This window comes from Ctenocephalides felis, unplaced genomic scaffold, assembly GCF_003426905.1.
Source record: "Ctenocephalides felis isolate EL2017-DRISC unplaced genomic scaffold, ASM342690v1 CF-g0.4_SCAFFOLD_00845, whole genome shotgun sequence".
NCBI classification, from domain to species: domain Eukaryota; kingdom Metazoa; phylum Arthropoda; class Insecta; order Siphonaptera; family Pulicidae; genus Ctenocephalides; species Ctenocephalides felis.
The window spans coordinates 762,318-782,313 of NW_020536999.1; the positions used below are offsets into that span (position 1 = coordinate 762,318).

At 30.8% G+C, this 19,996-nt stretch overlaps 3 protein-coding genes across 4 annotated transcripts in view; 2 read left to right on the forward strand and 1 right to left on the reverse strand.

Annotated features, from left to right (window-relative positions):
- The window catches only part of LOC113363178 (GTP-binding protein Rit2), a 104,552-nt gene extending 86,235 nt beyond the window's left edge, over positions 1-18,317 (reverse strand). The window contains exon 1 of the mRNA XM_026605658.1: positions 18,180-18,317. The gene's annotated coding sequence lies outside the window, so the exon portion shown is untranslated. The remainder of the gene's footprint in view (positions 1-18,179) is intronic.
- LOC113363177 lies at positions 219-12,101 on the forward strand. Of its 2 annotated transcripts, none has more exons than XM_026605655.1 (11): positions 219-608; positions 671-864; positions 2,358-2,473; positions 2,557-2,712; positions 2,780-2,975; positions 3,583-3,763; positions 3,832-3,987; positions 5,809-6,131; positions 8,764-8,838; positions 8,908-9,396; positions 12,004-12,101. In XM_026605655.1, the coding sequence occupies exons 1-11, from the start codon at positions 308-310 to the stop codon at positions 12,082-12,084; spliced, it is 2,268 nt and encodes a 755-aa protein (XP_026461440.1). In that variant the 5' UTR covers positions 219-307; the 3' UTR covers positions 12,085-12,101. The 2 variants fall into 2 exon arrangements, with proteins under 2 accessions (XP_026461440.1, XP_026461441.1); XM_026605656.1 differs by having other exon boundaries at positions 3,832-3,978.
- LOC113364188 (peritrophin-1-like) lies at positions 13,099-19,901 on the forward strand. Its single transcript, XM_026606671.1, has 5 exons — positions 13,099-13,105; positions 14,344-14,622; positions 14,686-14,776; positions 16,572-16,756; positions 19,724-19,901. Exons 1-5 carry the CDS (start codon positions 13,099-13,101, stop codon positions 19,888-19,890), a joined length of 729 nt encoding a protein of 242 aa, XP_026462456.1. The 3' UTR covers positions 19,891-19,901.
- The last annotated feature ends 95 nt before the right edge of the window (positions 19,902-19,996 follow it).

Here is a 19,996-nt window from a genome sequence, read left to right on the forward strand (position 1 = left end):
TGCCTTAAGGCAAATAAATAAGGTAAATAACAATAAAAATATCCAAAATTCATTAATTTCATCATAACTCATTTCCTCTATCCGTGTAAATTACATTCTCTCTCCTTAGTCCATCACTTTCTACCTGTTGGTACGTCTTAAAATTTGCACACAGCGCCAGTCGTTTTGTTTTTGTGTAAAACTTCAAATATATTTGTGGTTAAGGTCAACATAAACGTCATCCGTGGAATAAAATCAACAATAATAAATAATAATACAAACATATCAATAAAAATGTAAATAACAATAACAGTGTCCTTAGGCAAACATGAAGGTACTCGACAAAAGTGAAAATCAATCAAACGAAGACAACAATGTCGACATATTAAATTCAGGCTCTCAAACGAATTCAGTCCATTACGATTCTAGTCTTATTGTCGTCGAGAAAAACTCTGAACAAAATGTAGATGATCTGATAACAAGTACAGACGAAGATGAAGATTCGGAAGCTGATCAAATCTATATTCTCCCGAACTCCTTGGACGAGATCAACGATGACAATAAAGGAGTCGCTAGTGTTACACCTTTTTACAAAGCCTCTTACAGTCAATTGGAAGATATTATTACGCGTAAGATAATACTATAGTCATAAACTCGTAGTTGTTACTGTTCAATTATCATTTACTTTTAGATTCCAAATCCTCCGATGCCTTAATCACACAAATTCTTCAAAAGTTTGGCCTATCAGTCGAAGACTTGTACAGCATAGTTTTGAACGATGAAAGGAAATGGGTGTGCCCTATACCTGATTGCAGTCGATTGTTTCCCAGACTGATTGTACTGAAGACGCATATTCTACAGCATTACCGATATAAACCATTCAAGGTAGAAAAAAATAATATAACTATTAATTGAAGTGAAACACCTGATGCTAGATGGATCATCAATCAAAGATTATTTGTTGTAAATTGTTTAATAGTAATGTGAGGAAATATTTACTAAAAGTATCATAAACATCTGAAAATGTTATGCATTGTCTGAAAATATTTTCAATTGTCTAAAAATGTTGAAAGTAATCCAAAAATGTTGTAAGTTGTTTAAAAATATTGTATGTAATCTAAAAGTGTTTTAGGTTGTATGAAAGTGTTGTATATTATATGAAGATATAGACTAAGGGTGTTCGAAGTTGTCCAGAAATGCCAAAAATTGAATAAATTTGTTGTAAATTGTCTGACAATGTTGTTGATGGTTTTCAATATTGTAAATAGTTTATAAATGTTGTATATTGTCCAAAATTTTTGCAAAACGTCTAAATATGTTGTAAATGGTGTGAAATTGTAAATTGCTTAAAAATGCTGTAGATTGCCTAAAAATTCTGGAAATGGTCACAAATTGTTGTGAATGATCTAAACATGTTGTAAGTGGTCTGAAATTTGTTATAGATTGTTTGAAAATGTTGTAGATTGATAAAAAATACTGTAAATTGCCTTTCAGTGTTGTAGAACGTCTGAGAATGTTGTAAATGGTCTAAAGTTTGTCGCAGATTGTCTGTGAGAGTGTTGTAAGACAACTAAAATTGTTGCAGATTGCCTAAAATTCTGTAAATTGCATGAAAAAGTTGTAAAATGCCAGAAAAAGTTGTAAGTCTAAAGTCTAAAAATATTATAAACGACCAAAAAATGTTGTAAATTGTCTAAGATTCATGTAAATGGTCTGTAAATGTTGTAGATGGTCTAAAAATGTTGTAAGTGGCCTAAAAATATTGAAAATTGTCTGGAAAAGTAAATTGTCTGAAAATATTGTAAATTATCTAATGTTGTAAATGGTCTAAACATGTTATAAGTTGTCTGAGATTGTTGTAAGTTATCTAAAAATATTGTAAGTTGTCTGAAAATGGTCTGTAAATGTTGTGGATGGTTTAAAAATATTGTAAATTGTCTAAGATTGATGTAAATGGTCAGCAAAAATGTTGTAAGTGACCTAAAAATGTTGTAAATTGTCTAAAAATGGTTTGTAAATGTTGTAGATGGATTAAAAATGTTGTAAGTGGCCTAAAAATTTTGCAAATTGTCTGAAAGTGTTGTAAGAAATCTAAAAATGTCATAAAACGTATTAAAATTTTGTAAACTATCTGCAAGTGTCGTATGCTCTCTAAAATTGTTGTGAAATATCAGTAAAACTTTGTAAAATAATTATTAAGCAATCATTTAAAAATTTGCAATGATAAAAAAGTATAGTTTGTCTAAAAGAACCATTTCGAGTTCACTTAGAATCAATTTCCATCTCTTTTTGTTTTCATTTCTATATTAAAAAGTTTCACTTCCTTCGCTCACTGTTCAATATAAATATATAACTATTATAATAATATATAATTTCAGTGCGATGTTGAGAATTGCAAATGGGCCTTCTACACTGCATTTAAATTGAAGAGGCACAAGGATACTCATTCGAATAATAAAACATTTCCTTGCAACGAGGAAGGATGTACTAAAAGGTTGGAAAAGAACTAAATATATATATATATATATATATATATATATATGTATGTATATATATGTATTGTAAATTATGTTACAGCTTTACAACAGTTTACAATTTAAAAGTTCATCAGAAATTGCACGCGAGGCCAAAATTATGCAAATGTACCGTACCAGACTGTCAAGAAGTCTTCTGCACGAAAAGGGATCTGGAGAAACATCTAAAGAACCACGATCCAAAATATGCACCTTACAAGTAATGCATTTATAAACAACAACAACAAATAGTATAGATAAATCATTTACTATAATTATTATTTCAGGTGTCCTTTGGATTGGTGCGGAAATGCATATTTCAGTTTCAGTGCTCTTTCGTCCCATTCTCGTTCCCATCAGTATAAACACGATGAACTTAAATGCAAATGGCCAAAATGTGGAAAAATTTTTGATCTGCCTTGTCGACTGAAGGCCCATGTCCGCCAGCACACTGGTGATCGACCTTATGAATGCCAATTCGAGGTAATAATAATAATTAAATCACTTTAATAAATTTAATATCTGGTATATAAAATTCCTGTGTCACAAAGTTCGTTCTTTTACTCCTTCGATACTGCTTTAACCGATTCTTAATAATTCTGAGAATTAATATCTATTTTTCATACTCCCAAGTAATAACAATTGTCCGCCCTTAATTTTTTTTTTGTAATTTTTGGATGGATCTCTGCGTTTTGAAGGTTTCTGAACATTTTGGCATACTTCAGAAAAAATGGATTTTTATACTAAACATTTTACACTAGAAATATTTTTCATGGAAAAACGTTAGCCGGGTCAGCTAGTATATATATATAAATGTTGAAATTGAATAAAGTATCTATCTATCTATCTAAATATATATATATATATATATATATATATATATATATGTTATGTATAAAATTCTTCTGTAATGGTGTATGAAAGGATAATCTTCCTAAACGATTATTCGGATTTTGATAAATCTTTCTGAAGTTTGTTAAGGGATTTTTTAGGATGTATGTGATTATAAAAATATAGTAATACTGTATAAATAAATGTAAAAAATTGAAAAAAACGACATGTCATTGTATCTTTCGTTTATATTTTTTAGAATTGCACAGCGTCCTTTACAACTTCAAGTAAACTGAGACGTCACGAGAGGACTCATGTAAACGACCGTAGATTTCCTTGCCAAAATGAATTCTGTGATAGAAAATTTTTCAGAAAAGATCACCTGACGTCACATTTGAAGAAATGTAGAGCAGTTGATAGAGTGCAATGCCCGAAAGACGGTAAAATTGACAACACATTTGTGTAAAATACATTTGTTGTATTTACTATCTGTTTTATTATTTTTCAGGTTGTGAATTGAGTTTTGCCACAGACGGCTCCTTGCAAAAACATATTGCAAATGTGCACGAAGTGAAAAAACCTAATACGAAGAGAGTTATTAATATTCCAAAGCCTAAGCGGAGTACGCTTCCAAATCAGAAAGATGGGAAAATTGGTAAGAATGGTAAAGGACTTAATAAGATTTGATATAATATTTTAATTGGTTAGTTCAAAAATAAAATTTTTGGTTTTTACCAAAACTAATTAATGCGTTTTCCAATTGATATATAACTTATAGTACATGTAATTTAATGAACACATTTCATTCTAATTCGTGTATTAAAAAATACACCAGAAATTGTCAAGTGAAAAAAGGACTCTATTGACAAACAAACTGAAAATAAAATGAAAAGGTGACTCTACTGACGAGAAAACTAAAAATAAGATAAAAAGGGACTCTACTGACGAGCAAACCAAAAATAAAAGTACAAAGAGACAGTACTGATGCTCAAATAAAATTGTGGGTAGAAAAAAGGATTTTACTGATGAGCAAACTAAAAATGAGACAAAAGGGAGCTCTACTGATGATCGAACTGACACAAGAAAAAGTAGTGGGACGCATGGCATCATGCCTTAAGGCAAATTGCTGGAACTTCCCGTACCAAAATTTTTTTTTTAAAATATTAACATTTTTGAAAAAAATTTACTCTGAAAAAAATTGATTTTTGAGAAACTATACATTTTTGACAAAAATTTACTTTTTTTGAAAAAAAAAGACTTTTTGAAAAAAAAATTATTTTGAAATATTTTGGAAATTCTGAACTTTTTTTTTCAAAACAATCGTACTGTTTTAACTGCATACAGACGAAATATCGAAGCGCGTAAGCGCCGCGTCGCCGTCTAACGAATAAACATTGGTACGGAACCCATAGGAATGCAAACAAAATTTATACTTTACACTAAAATCTCTATAAAATATCTGATAATTTGATGCGCATATGTCTAATGATCATTTTTGACCGCCAAATGGTATTTTTTTTACTTTTTTCATTAGATCTCCGAAATCGCTAGACCTGCCTTTATGAAAATTTGATCAGTTCTTCATCTTGTCAATACAAGTAAAATGTTTTTTGAATTATTCAAATCGGACGCTCCGTTCTCTTAAAAACTGAGTTACCGTTTTTGGCACTTTTTGCCCCGTATCTTCGGAACGGCTAGACCTGCCTTGGCCAAAAACTAATCAGCACGTCTCCTTATCAATGCGAATCGAATGTTTTTTGAATTATTCAAAACGGTTGATCGGTGTTCCCGAAATCGTCGACGAAAATTTGTATCCGCACACACACAAATATACGCACATACACACACACGCACATACATCCATTTTTTTTCTAAGGTATGCCAAAATATTCAGAAACCTTTGAAACGTAAAGATATATAAAAATTTTCATTTTCGTTTTTTTTGCGATTACTATAACTTGCCCTACGGGAAGTTAAAAAGAGACTCTACTGACGAGAAAACTAAAAATAAGACATACAAGGATTCCACCGATGAGTAAACTAAAAGAATTGCGAAGAAACTGTACTGACACTCAAATAAAAACGTTGTCAGAAAAATTCTACAGACGAGCAAAATACAATAGGATATAAAAAAACTCTACTGACGATTGAACTATAAGTGTATTTTCTTTAAGTGTGCACAGAAAAAAACAGAAAAATTTCTACTTACGAGTTATCTTTAAAAAAAGGCTAAACGAACTCCTACGACGAGAATAATAGTAATAGAAAAATCACTTTCCATTAAAAAATAATCTAATAAATAACGCTCAGGTCATACATGGTGTACATTGTAAAGGCGCGGCCCATTATTCCAAATTCCAAAAATTTATTAAAATTTTTACAATTTACTCACTTTTCGTAGGCCTATAATATTTTACAATGTTCGTAACACTTCACAGCAATAATTTGAATTAATTTTATATTTCCTTTTCTTCTTTCCCCACAGTTAAAGCTTCCATCAGCGTGAAATATATATCCACCGCGAATATGAAAGATGACGACGCCAACTCGATGATAGATTATTCCGAGCTAACAAAATTCTACAACGGCATAACCTACGACAATGGAGTCAGCATCAAAATAGCCGATGATACCGAAGAAAAAGGCTCCTTAGATAACAAGGACCAGGACGAAATCATCGAGAAAAAACACGATGAAGAACATGAGGTCGTCCCTTTGCCCATCGAACATCTGCAGGAGCTGATGAACCTAAAGAATTGTGTTTTGAGCATTGGAGAGAACGGAGTCTTGTCGGTGACACAGAGAGAAGTAAGTAGAATGGGAGTTATGGGAGCAAATTGTGTTTGGTTTCTAGTTTGATAAGTCGACAAATAAATGATAGAAATGAAAAATATTAAGTTGAAGAAATTGTTTTTTAGTGAACTCGTATTGATGAACTGTATGGAGCTCTACTTGTTCAACATTTTTACGAAAGCCTCAGCAATATTAGTTTCAGTTAGTTACATTGAATTCTTCTATAAAACTTACAACTTTCTTAGAAAATCTAAAACTTTTTTATACAATCTACAAATTTTCAGTCATCATACAATTCTTTAAGCCAATTTACAATATTTTCACTACAACATTTTCAGACTATCTGCATTGTTTCCAAACAATCTACATTTTTTTAGATATTATACACTTTCACAGACTTTATAACATTTTTAGATAATTTACAATATTTTTAGACAATCACAACACTCTCAGACATTCTACAACGTTTTCAGCCAATCCATAACTTTCTCATACAACTTACAACATTTTCGGACATTCTACGACAATTGTAGACAATTTGCAACATTTTCAGACAATCTAAAAATTTTTTCAGACATTCTACGACAATCACAGACAACTTACAACATTTTCAGACATTCTACAATTCTTTAAGCTAATCTACAACATTTTCACACATTTCACAACATTTTCAGACTATCTACTAGATTTTCAGATTATCTATACCATTTTTAAATGACTTACAATATTTTCAGGCAACTTACAACATTTTCAGGCACGGTACAACATTTTCAAACAATCAACAATTTTATTAGACATTCTACGACAATCACAGACAATTTGCAACATTTTCAGACAATCTACAACTTTTTCAGACACTTTGCAGCATTTTCAGACACTTTGCAACATTTTCAGACATTCCAAAATATTTTCAGACGATTTATAACATTTTCAGACGATTTATAACATTTTCAGATACTTTTAGCATTTTCAAATAATCAACAACACTTTCACATATTCTACAATACTTTCATCAATTTTCATTACTTTCAGATAACTCACAATACTTTCAGGCAACTTTATAACATTTTTCACAGACTTAATAGCAATATTTTTAGGTTTTTTACAATATTTTTACTCAATTTACAATATTTTCAGACAATTTACAATTTTATCAAGCATTATACAACAATCACAGACAATTTGCAACATTTTTAACCATCTACATTTTTTCACATATTCTATAACGTTTTCAGACAATTTATAACACTTTTACAGACTATATAACATTTTCAGGCCATCTGCAATATTTTAGGCATTTTACAACGTTCTCAGATAATATACAGTATGTTTAGGAAACTTACAACACTTTCAAGCAATTTACAACTTTTGCAGACAATCTTCAATATTCTCATACATTCTACACCATTTTCAGATAATCTAGAACATTTTCAGAATATGTATAACATTCTAAGATAATCTACAACATTCTTAGACAATTTACAACATTTGAAGCAATTGACTATGCTTTCAGACAATCTACAACATTCTCAGACACTTAATACAATTTTGAAACAATCTACAACATTTTCAGACTATCTATAATATTTTAACACAACTTACAGCATTTTCAGGCATTCTACAACATTCATAAACAATTTACAACATTTTCAGCCAATCTATAACACTCTCAGACAACTCACAATATTTTCGGACAACTCACAACGTTTTCAGACAATCTACAACATTTTCAGACATCTTACAATATTTTCATACAATTTATAATACTTTCAGACACTTTACAACTTTTTCAGACAATGTAAATTTTTTTCAGGATTTTTATAACATTCTCAGACATACACACATTCAACAATACAACACATACAACATTCTCAGCACTCGACAACATTTTCACATTTACATTTTCAGACACTCCATAACATTCTCATACACTCGACAACATTTTCAGACACTCCACAACAATTCCAGACATTCCACACCAATTTCAGACTTTCTACACCATTTACCGACACTCCACAACATTTTCAGACACTCCAAAACATTTTCAGATACTCAATAACATTTTCAGATACTCCACAACATTTTCAGACACTCGACAACATTCTTAGACACTCGACAATATTTTCAGACACTCCACAACATTTTCAGATACTCCACAACATAATAAGACACTCGACAACAATTCCATACACTTGACAACAATTCCAAACAATCCACAACATTCTTATACACTCCACAACATTTTCAAACACTTTTACAACATTTTCAGACAAACAAATAAATAATGTTTATATATATATATATATTAATTTGTAAATATGAACAAACAACACTCTTTTTTGCACTATTTTATTAAATAATAATTTTCACAAACGTTTCGAGACTAGGTTTGTCTCATGATCAGCTTGTTATAATTTAAAATTTAAAATATGGAAACCTAAATTAGCATTATGTGTTATCCGCTACATGTTGTTAATAAAATAGTGCAAAAAAGAGTGTTGTTTGTTCATATTTCCAAATTAATATCTATATCCACTCAGAATACATTACAACATTTTTAGACTATCTATAACATTTTCAGACAAACAAATAAATAATGTATATATATTATTTATATTAAAATAATGAATAATTTTAAATTTTTCAGAGCCACGACACAGAAGTACTCCAACTACCAATCGACCAAAACAATTTACCGGAAAATTCTATTTTACCAGAACAAGTAAGTACATAAACTCTTGGCATAACAATCACAAAAACAAATTTCTAAACCCAAATTAATTTTTCCCAGATCGTTCCAACGACCACAGACAAATTCTGCGCCCGCATCCTCACCAAAGACGAGATAAGATCCTTCAAAAGACCCCACTTGTCCTCCTCCAACAAGGTTCTCAACCAGGAACCCGTCGTAGAACCCCAAGAGGACACCGTAAACAACAACAGCCAAACCACCAATAACCACCAGATCTACGACATCAGCAATTTCGACCAATATTTAACTCTAGTATCCCAGAACATGTCTCCGATTGGCCAGATTCAGCAGATAAAGGATGGTAATGGTTCTAATTATCTGATTCAGGAGTATCAGGAGACTGTTATGGACGATGATGGTCTCGGTTGGAAGTATAATAAGCACCCGGGTGAGAGCAATGACGGTTTTGCATTTGGCCCCCCCAAGCCCCAGGATCAACAGAATAGAACAAATTCCCTAATGCAATACGAACTGATTGAGTCGTTTAATGAGAACGCGAATGAGGAAATGGTTGACTTGTTGTCGATGGTAAGTGAAAATTGTAATTAATAGATAGATAGATACTTTATTTAAATTCAATATTTACAATTTGCGTCAATACAATTATAATTAGTTGGTATTGGTATTTAGCCTTGAGGCAAGTTACATGAACTTCCTGATATGTGTAAATAATCGACTTAATCAATAAAAAATAAACTAATTTATGAGTGATTAAAAGTATTCCGAGTGGATTTATTGCACATAATTGAACACGAACGAACACTTTGACTCGGAGTATTTTCTTGAAGCAAATTTTCGATTTTTATATTTGAACCAGTTTCCGTAGGACTTTAATGGTTTATTAATACCAAGTACTATATTGTTATACCAAGTAAATCGTCTAATTTTAATTTTAACAAATGTCAAAAGAACTTCTCATTTTCTCAAACTTTGATGAATTTTTAAAATCAAACTACTTGTCGTAAGGCCGTAATAATTCAGTAAGTTTTATAAGACCATGATATATATCGCCAAAAAAAAGTTCCATAAAAATAGGCCTAAATTTTTTTTTTCAACGGTTAATTACAAGGAAACGGCTCGGTAGATTTTCGCCTAAAACTAATCAGTATTTTTCCCTAACTAATATCTTTCGAGCAGTTTTTGATTTTTAAAATCGATTCGGTAGTATGAACTTAAATGTGGACGAAAAGTTTAACACTTTTTTCCAAATTACAAAGAAACGGCTTGGCAGATCGTCGCACAAAACTGGCAAACAATAGTCCTCGTCGAGATACATCAAATGCCTTTTAAATTTTTGAAATCGAACCAGCCGTTTTTGAGATAACGTCGGCTTACGGCAAAAAATCTGTTCACACACACACACACACACACACATCCAAATTTGATCTTATTCGATTCAGAATGGATTGAAACGTCGAGAAAACATAAAACTAGCAATTCGGTTTTTTTTTGGTGTGTCGAATTTTGTAGAATGCGTTAAATTGTTGTAGACTGAAATTTTTTTAAATAAGCTAAAATTTTTGTAGCTAGTTTGAAAATAATGTAAGTTTTTTTCAAAATGTTGAAAAATGTATATTGTCTGAAAATGTTATAAATTATCTGCTAATGTTGCCGAGTGTCTGAGAATGTAGTGGAGTCTCTCAAAATGTTATGGATTATTTTAAAATATTGGGGAGCATCTGAAAATGTTGTGGAGTATCTTAGAATGTTGTAGAGTGTTTGAGAACATTATAGAATGCCTGAACATTCTGTAGAATGTTTGAAAATGTTGCTGAGTGTCAGAGAATGTTGTCAAGGACTTGACAATGTTGTGCAGTGTGTGAAAATGTTATAGATTCTCTGACAATGTTGTAGATTGTCCGGAAATGTTGTGGAGAGTCTAAGAATGTTGTGGAGTGTCTGAAAATGTTGTTGAGTTACTGAAAATGTTGTGGAGAGTCTAAGAATGTTGTGGAGTGTCCGAAAATGTTGTTGAGTGTCTGAAAATATTGTGGAGTTACTGAGAATGTTGTGCATTGTCCGAGAGTGTTGTCGAGTGTCTGAGAATGTTGTTGAGTGCTTGAGAATGTTGTCGAGTGCTTGAGATTGTTGTGGAATGTCTGAAAATGTTGTGGAGTGTCTGGTAAAGTGTCTAAAAATGTTGTATATAAAAAAATATTGTGGAATAATTGTGGGAATTGTTGTAGGCTTTATGAAATTGTTGTAAATTGTTTAAAAATGTTGTAGAATGTCTGATAATGCTGCCGATTGTTAAAAAATGTTGCAAAATATCTGAAAATTTTATAGATTGTCTAAAGATATTGCTAATTATCTGAAAACTTTATAAATTGTCTAATATTGCAAATTGTCTAAGACTATTGTTGGGTGTCTAAGATTATTGTCGAGTGTCTGAAAATGTTGTGGTGTGCTTGAGATTGTTGTGGAGTGTCTGAAAATCTTTAGGAATTTCTAAAAATGCTAATTTATTAATAAATGTTAATTTAATAATAAATTCTAATTTCTTAAAATGTTATCAAGTGTCTGAGAATGTTATAAGTAGTCTAAATGTCGTAAATTGTTTCAAAATGTTGCATTTTACCTAATTGTATATTGCAGAATGTCTGAAAATGTTGTAAATTGAATTTGTCTGAAATTGTTATTATACTGTCTGAAAATGTTGTGGAGTTTGCGAGAATGTTGTAAATAGGCTAAAAATGTTGAAAATTATTTATAAATATTGCGGATAATGTTGTGGTATGTCTGGAATGTAGCAATTAAGTTATTCGAAAACTTTGCAAAATGTCTGAGAATGTTGAAAATTGTCTCATATACTTGTGTAATGTTTGACACTGTTGTAAATTAATTGAAAATGTTATAAACTGTCTGAAAATGTTGTAGATTGTCTCAAAATGTTAAAGCATGTACGAAAATGTTGCAAATAATTTAAAAATGTTAGATTTTTTAAGAAAACAGTGAGTCTAACTGGAATGGATGTGAATTTTGTCTTAAAAATCAATTTCCACCCCTTCCTTTTATCATTTACGCATTACGAAGTTTCACTTCAATCTATCTTTGCTTTAATTTATTATTCACTTACTTTAATTTATTTATTCTATATTAATTTTAAGTACTCATGTTGTATTTTTTTCTTTCTAGGAGAACCTCAACGACAACTTCTACGAAGCCGCCGAAAGAAATTTAACTGCCACTAATTTTAAGGACAAGAATGATATTTAATAACATTTTCCACGACATTTATTTGTTTTATTGTGATATAGATTTTAAGTTTTGATTTTTATTCAGCCTTCAGGAATATTTATTTTTGGCGTGGATAAACGAAATATATATTTTTATGTAAATGGACGATTTGTTTTATTTGTACATATATATACTAGCTGGCCCGGCATAAACTAAATAACTAAACTGATTGTGAATATGGAATTATGTGGTATGTAAGTCCAAGAGGTAGCTAACACAAATTAAATAAATGGTTTACCCACTGCAACGCATGCCTTATAAAGGTAGTCTAACAAATCAAATGTGATTTCAAAAACTCTGTGGAAAAATTTACAGCTTTGCCATAGATTGGTATGGAACCTAATACCTCTCAAAAAATGTTGTATCTTCAGATTTAATTATTTTTACTCTCAGATTATGCAAGAATCGATCGATAACCTTACCGTCGCTAATATTTAAGAATTGTTTTAAAAATGTTTGTCAGCGGATAGAGCGGATTTAAGTTTATCCATAAGCTCAGAAAAATTATGATCAAAATTCAAAGAAAAACGTTCCATTCCAAATAACATTTATTATTATTTATTACGGCTTGCTTATGAATAAATAAATAAATAAAATATATGAAAAATGGTTGGACTAATAAAATTATTATTATGACATAGGGATTTATGGTAGTACAGTGAAAATGTGGAGTTAATTGTATTTTCAAATTACGAACATCAAAATTTCACCCACTTTATTGAAAGTGGCCCCATAACGACCACCAATGCCTCCCAAACTGTTTTTTGCCGCCTTGATATTTTTATATCAAAATATCATGAATAGATATTGAATTCGCGAAAAAATTCAAAGATTATTATATTGAATATCTTATCTTATTCCGATAAGATTATTAATCATCATCGTCGTCATATGTTTTGCATTTTTTCTAAAAAAAAATTTATAACGCTCTCGAATATTGTTCTTGAATTAATCGTTGTGCTATTTGTGTAATTTTGTGAAATGATAATAAAAATGAAAGGTAAGATGTAAGAAAGTTCTAATTTAATTTTTTGCATTAAGGCAAGTTGCATATTCCTGATATGTATAAATAATCGATTTAATTAGTAATAATTAATATTTCCCTATTTTTAATTTTTTTAAAAGGACATACGTGGTGTATGTTCGAATTATGATTTTATTATAATTCAACCGTTTTTTTAATACTATATTATAATATAGCATTAAAAAAACAATTATATCATAATTGAGTTTTGTAACTAATTAGTTACATAGGTCAATTATGAAATAACTCTACTGACGCGCAAAGTAATAAGAATTTTGAAGAATTGATGAATAAACATTAAATTAGATGCAGCTTTTGCCGAAAAAGAAATAACTCTACTAACAGGCAAATTAATTAGAATCTTGAAGAAAACATGAGTAAAATATTAAATTAAAAGCACTTATTTGTGATAAATAAAGGACCTTACTAACGAGCATATTAAAATCAGCAAAAAAACAACTTTACTGAACAAAATAATGAACTGAACAAGAATTCTGGAAAATTGATGAGTAAAAAACAACTTGACTGGCGAGTAAATTAATCACATTCTTAAAAATACACCAGCAATATGTTAAATTGGCGAGCCAAGCCGTTTCTTTGAATTTTCGAAAAAGTGTTAAACTTTTCGTCCACATTTAAGCTCGCACTACCGAACGATTTAAAAAAATCAAAAACTTTAAATTTAATTTAAATTTAAACTTAATTTAAAAAAATTAAGACAATTTTTATGAAACTTTTTTTTGGCGATATATATATATGGTCTTATAGAACTTACTGAAATATTACGGTCCTGCGACAAGTAGTTTAATTTTAAAAATTCATCAAAGTTTGAGAAAATGAGTAGTTTTTTTTTGGCGTTTGTTAAAATTAAAATTAGACGATTTACTTGGTATAACGACAGAGTACTTGGTATTAATAAACCATTAAAGTCCTACGGAAACTGGTTCAATTATAATAATTGTTGATTTTTGCAAAGTGGCTTTTTGAAAATACTCCGAGTCAAAGTGGTCGTTCGTTTTCAATTATGTAATATTGTATTGTGTAGTATAATAAATTCACTCGGAATACTTTTAATCGCTCATAAATTAATTTGTTTATTATTGATTAAGTCAATTATTTACACATATCGGGAAGTTCATGTAACTTTCCTCGAGGCAAAATACCAATATTAACTAGTTGTTAATCAAATTCTAATCAATCTATTATATTTTCAGAACCACTCTTCCTCAGTACCCTCTTTTTAACCATCAACTTGCAGACATCTTCATCACTAGAAGTACCTGCCATGGTAAATTGTCCTGTTGAAGATTCAGCAGTCGATGTCCTTTTTGCAAATCCTGAAGACTGCAATTCCTTCTACCAGTGCAGAAAAGGAGTTCCAATTTTACTGCCTTGTCCCAACGATTTGCAGTGGAACGATGACATCAAATTGTGCGATTATCCAATAATAGACGGGTGCAAGGCTGGAAACTTGGTCAAGTCACCGAGAACAGGTAATGTAAAATGATAATTGTTGGATAAGTAGATAATTTTATGAATTTTTTTGTTACTTGCAGCTGCCACTGATTTTATCCCCGAAAGCGTCATAGAACGATGCAAGAGGTCTGTTGAAGGAACAATGTTGGCAGATCCTGAAGACTGCGCGGGGTAAGTGATAAATCTGGACTTAAGGGAGTATTCCAGTGTAGAAATTCAAAAAAATCGTTTTTTTTATTTCATATTTTCAAAGTTTAACTATATGGGTACGAGAAGGTATTTGGAAGTTTCAATTATTTTCGGAGATATAGGCATTTTACTGACTCGGTCTCCATACTGGTTTGGCTTCACGCAAAACTTTAAATGCGTTTTTCTCAGAACGGACTTTTCCAGTACTGTTGACACGATTTCTCGAGTTTTAATCGACCGATTCACTTGAAATGTTCAGAGAGTCTTGTTTATAGACCTATCTATAGCCCAAACTAGGATTATCCCCAAATTCCAATTTTTACTATTTTTAAAAAATTCGAAAAACTCAAAAAAACAGTATTAAAAACACTTTTTTAACTTCCCGAAGGAGAAGTTTATGTTTTCATCAAAAAATCCGATTCGATAATTTTATGTTTTCTCGACATTTCGAGTCATTCTGAATCGAATGAGATCAAATTTAGAAAAAGTATGTGTGTTTGTGTGTATGTGTGTGTGCGTGTGTGTGAACAGATTTTTTGCCGTAAATCGACGTTTTCTCTAAAACGGCTGGACTGATTTCAAAAATTTAAAAGCCATTCGATGTATCGCGATGAGGACTGGCGTTTATCAATTTTGCGCGACGATCAGCCAAGCAGTTTCTTTGTAAATGGCAGAAAAGTGGAAAAAAAATCGTCCACGTTTTAGCTCGCAATTCTGAATCGATTCCGAAAATTCAAAAACTGTTCGAAAGATATTGATTGGGAATCGTGCTGATTAGTTTTTCGTAAAGATCGGCCGGGCTGTTTTCTTGTAATAAAGTTTTTAAAAAAAAATTTGACGATTTTTATGATTTTTTTTATCGTAGACATCATAGTCTTCTAGATCATACTAAAATATTACCGCCCTACGACAACTCGTTTAGCTTTAAAAATTCGTCAAAGTTTGCAAAAATTGGTATCGTTTTTTTGGCATTTGTCAAAAAAACGCCTGAACCGATTTCAAAAATTTAAAAGCCATGCGATATATCTCAATGAGCACTATAGTTTGTCAGTTTTGTGAGAAGATCTGCCGAGCTGTTTCTTTGTAATTTGAAAAAGAGTGTTAAACTTTTCGTCCGCAATTAAGCTCATACTACCGAATCGATTTTAAAAAATCAAAAACTGTTCGAAAAATATTAGTTGGAAATGATACTGATTAGCTTTAGGTGAAAATCTACCGAGCCGTTTTCTTGTAATTAACTGTAGAAAAAAAAATTAAGCCGATTTTTATTAAACTTTCTTTGGCGATGTATATATTGGTCTTATAGAACTTACTGAAATATTACGGCCTTACGACAAGTAATTTAATATAAAAAATTCATCAAAGATTGAGAAAATGAGTAGTTGTTTTGACATTTGTTAAAACTAAATTTAGACGATTTACTTTGTACAACGATAGAGTACTTGGTCCTAATGAACATGCTAAACAATTGAAGTCCTACAAATCTAGCTCAATTATAAAAAATATTGATTTTTGAAAATTCGCTTTTAAAAAATACACCGACCGGGTTGACGTGTTGGATTTTTAATAATAAATAAATCCACTTCGAATACTTTTAACTACTCATAAATTAATTTATCTATCATGGATTAAGTCGATTATTTACACATTTCGGAAAGTTCATGTAACTTGCCTCAAGGCAAAATATCAATATCAACTAGTGTCTGATTCGATCAAGATTTTCTAATTCCAATCAGGTTTTTTACTAATGACATCGCTAATTTTAACTACCTTTTAGGTTCTATGTATGTTCTTCAGGAGTGCCTCACAATAAGACATGCAGCCCCGGTTTGTTGTACCACGATTCTTTGCACGTTTGTGATTGGCCGGAAAATGTTGATTGTTGCGAAAACGGAGGCGAAACTCCGGAAGTCACTGTTGCCCCTAAACCGGATACTACTGTTGACCCGGATATACCAACAGGTAAAGGATAAATTAGTTATGTGAAGACAGGAGCAACAATTTCGACCAAAAATTTTAAAGATAACAGTTGAGAAACATTTCTCTTAAATGTTAGTATTTGAGGAAAATGTTTCTCTTAAATCTTCGTATTTCGGGAAGATCGGTGATACCTTTTCTTTGTAGTTATTATTTTAATAAAATTTGGAAATCTCAAAAAATCATAAATTTAATGATCAAAAATATCATAGCAGGTTGTTCAGGTAACAGCTTAATGCTTTATTTTCAGAATAAACAGTTGAAAATGTTATCGCCACAATTTGAAAAGTTTCTCAATCTCACATATATGTTATTGATTAAGTCGATTATTTAAACATATCATGCCTTAAGGCCGCTCACACCTGGTTAGCATTATTGTTTTATTTTTGTTGAAACGTTCAAAATACGTATTTGAAGCGGATTAACCCAAAATACCGAATCTTATCTACATCTATTTGTGAGATATATAAATCCAATAATCCCTCTTTAGTCATTGTTTAGTGATCAAATGTGATTTTTTGTCAACAAAACAAATAACTAATTTGGACTGATAACGTCGATGACTCGAAATCGTGGAAAATTTTAATTCCAAGCGCCTTCCAAAAAAACGATACCAATTTTTGCAAACTTTGACTAATTTTTAAAGCTATACCAGTTGTCGTAGGGCCGTAATATTTTAGTATGATCTAGAAGACTATGGTATCTACCGTCCAAATAATAAGAATAAAAATCGTGGAAAAAAAATTTTCAACACTTATTACAAGAAAACGGTTCGGCCGATCTCTACCAAGAACTCATCAGCACGAATCTCCACCAATATCTTTCGAAGGGTTTTTGAATTTTCAAAATCGATTCAGAACTGCGGGCTAAAACGTGGACGAAAAATTTTTCACTTTTCTGCTATTTACAAAGAAACGGCTTGGCTGATCGTCGCGCAAAATTGATAAACGTTAGTCCTCGTTGCGATACATCGAATGGCTTTAAAATTTAAAATCGGTCCAGCCGTTTTTGAAAAAACGTCGATTTACGGCAAAAAAATCTGTTCACACACACACACACACACACACACACACACACATACTTTTTCCAAATTTGGTCTCATTCGATTCAGAATGGCTTGAAACGTCGAGAAAACATAAAATTAGCGAATCGGATTTTTTGATGAAAACATAAACTTCTCCTTCGGGAAGTTAATAATCATTTTTAAAATAATCATTTTTACATGTCGATTGTTCTTGGAACAATCCACGTGGTTCGTTTTTGACAGAAAGCCGTATGGCATCCGTAAGGCAAGGCTTGTGTAGAAGATTTACATAAAACAATTAAATATTCATATGTAAAGCTCGCATATAACAGCGTGAATAATAATATGTGACATAAGGATTAAAATGAAATATATGAAACTTACCACATGAATAATTTGGAAGACACAAAACACAAAACGTAGTCAATGAAAGTAATACTTGCACAACAAGCATGTTCGTGAAAAAACCTTCCAAACCTTCGTCACTAATCATAATTACTGTTTTTAGCAAATGTTAATGTAAATTTATTGTGCAACGTACACGAAAACACTATACACTTTATAATTTATCAAAAGTTAAGTAACTTATTGCAAAAATTAATAAAACGTGTTAATACTTTGACGTTTCAATCACGAAGAACCGTCATACTGTCCTTTTTGTTTCGACGGAAGTTGGTTCTGTTAGGGTGCACGCGCACGGCGACAGGTTGTGAGGGTACCGTCACATCGTTTATCGGTTCCTGTGACCAACTTCTTGAAGGATTAGGACTAGGGTTTATACAAAAACCGACATTTCAGAAAACCGGTTTTCGAATTTTAATTTTACTAAAAAACCGGTTTTAGCCGGTTTTCGAATTTTATATAGAAAATAAATTTTTGCTCGAATATTCTGTAATTTATTCGCAAATTTATTTTATTCTTTAATTTTATGGACAGTAAACAATATTATTTTAATTTGAATTAATAGAACTAAGAAATAATAATTTATCTTGATTAAATAACTTTGAAACTAATTATTCGTTATTCATGCATCATTTTCACATGTAAGAATAATTTTATGATAGTGAAATGAAAGTTTTCGAATGAATAAAAATAATACATTAAAAATCATTAAATTAAAAAAAAATAGATACATGTTGATACGTACTTGTTAATATCAATTTTAGTTTTAAAAATAATTAATTTAAACTCGGGTATTGTCTGTTCCGAGCAATTTTAATGAATTAATTTTAAACATTCAAATTGTTTTTTGTTTGATAAAATATGATTTAAAAAAATTAAAAACGTCTATCGAATTGCTACTTAAACGTGTCCTTTGTTTACTCACAAAATTTCCTGAAATAGAAAATACTCTCATACTTCCGACCAAATTATGCTTAATTGTTTTTAAAGCCTGATATAATAATTCTAAGTTTTTTGTTCTTTAATTTGTGGCTTCTAGGGTTTGAAACTCTTTTTTTAAAGTTGAGTAGAGGAAGTTACTTCTTCAAGAAGAAGTCACACTGATTTAAATTCATATATACACTGGTATAAAAATCTAAATTAATATATACAAAACATTTCTGGGAACTATTGCAGAATGATAAGATATGAAATGCTATTGAACCGATATGATTTCAAGAATCAAAACGCTTTCATCTATCCTTTATATTTGGCTATATTTGTCATTTTCCATTTATACAGTGAAAACCGATTTTTTTCACTAAAAAACCGGTTTTCGAATTCCATTTTCGCCAAAAACCGGTTTTTGAAAACCGACAAACCCTAATTAGGACATAGATAAAAGAAGAGTAGATTAGGACATATCAAATTTACAATCATTCAATACTCTTGTTTTATCTATGCATTTTGTCCTTAACAAATCTTTCTTTTTATCTCAGAATGCTTTCCTGATGTGGATTTAGAATAATTTTACCTTTTTATCTCAGAATGCTCTCCTGATGTGGATTTCATCCCCAACTTCGAAGACTGCTCATCGTATTACCAGTGCCAGGGTCAGGAATTGATTCTTCTGCAATGTCCTGACAGCCTGTTCTGGAATCAGGATAAAGAGATGTGTGATTTTCCTGAAAACACCAAATGTTATATATTATAATTAGAAATAGCTTGACCTGTAAAAATCAAACTCAAAACATCATAACAAATAACTTGTATTAATCAAACAACTAAGAAACTACGTTCAGAAAAATTTCCAGCTAATT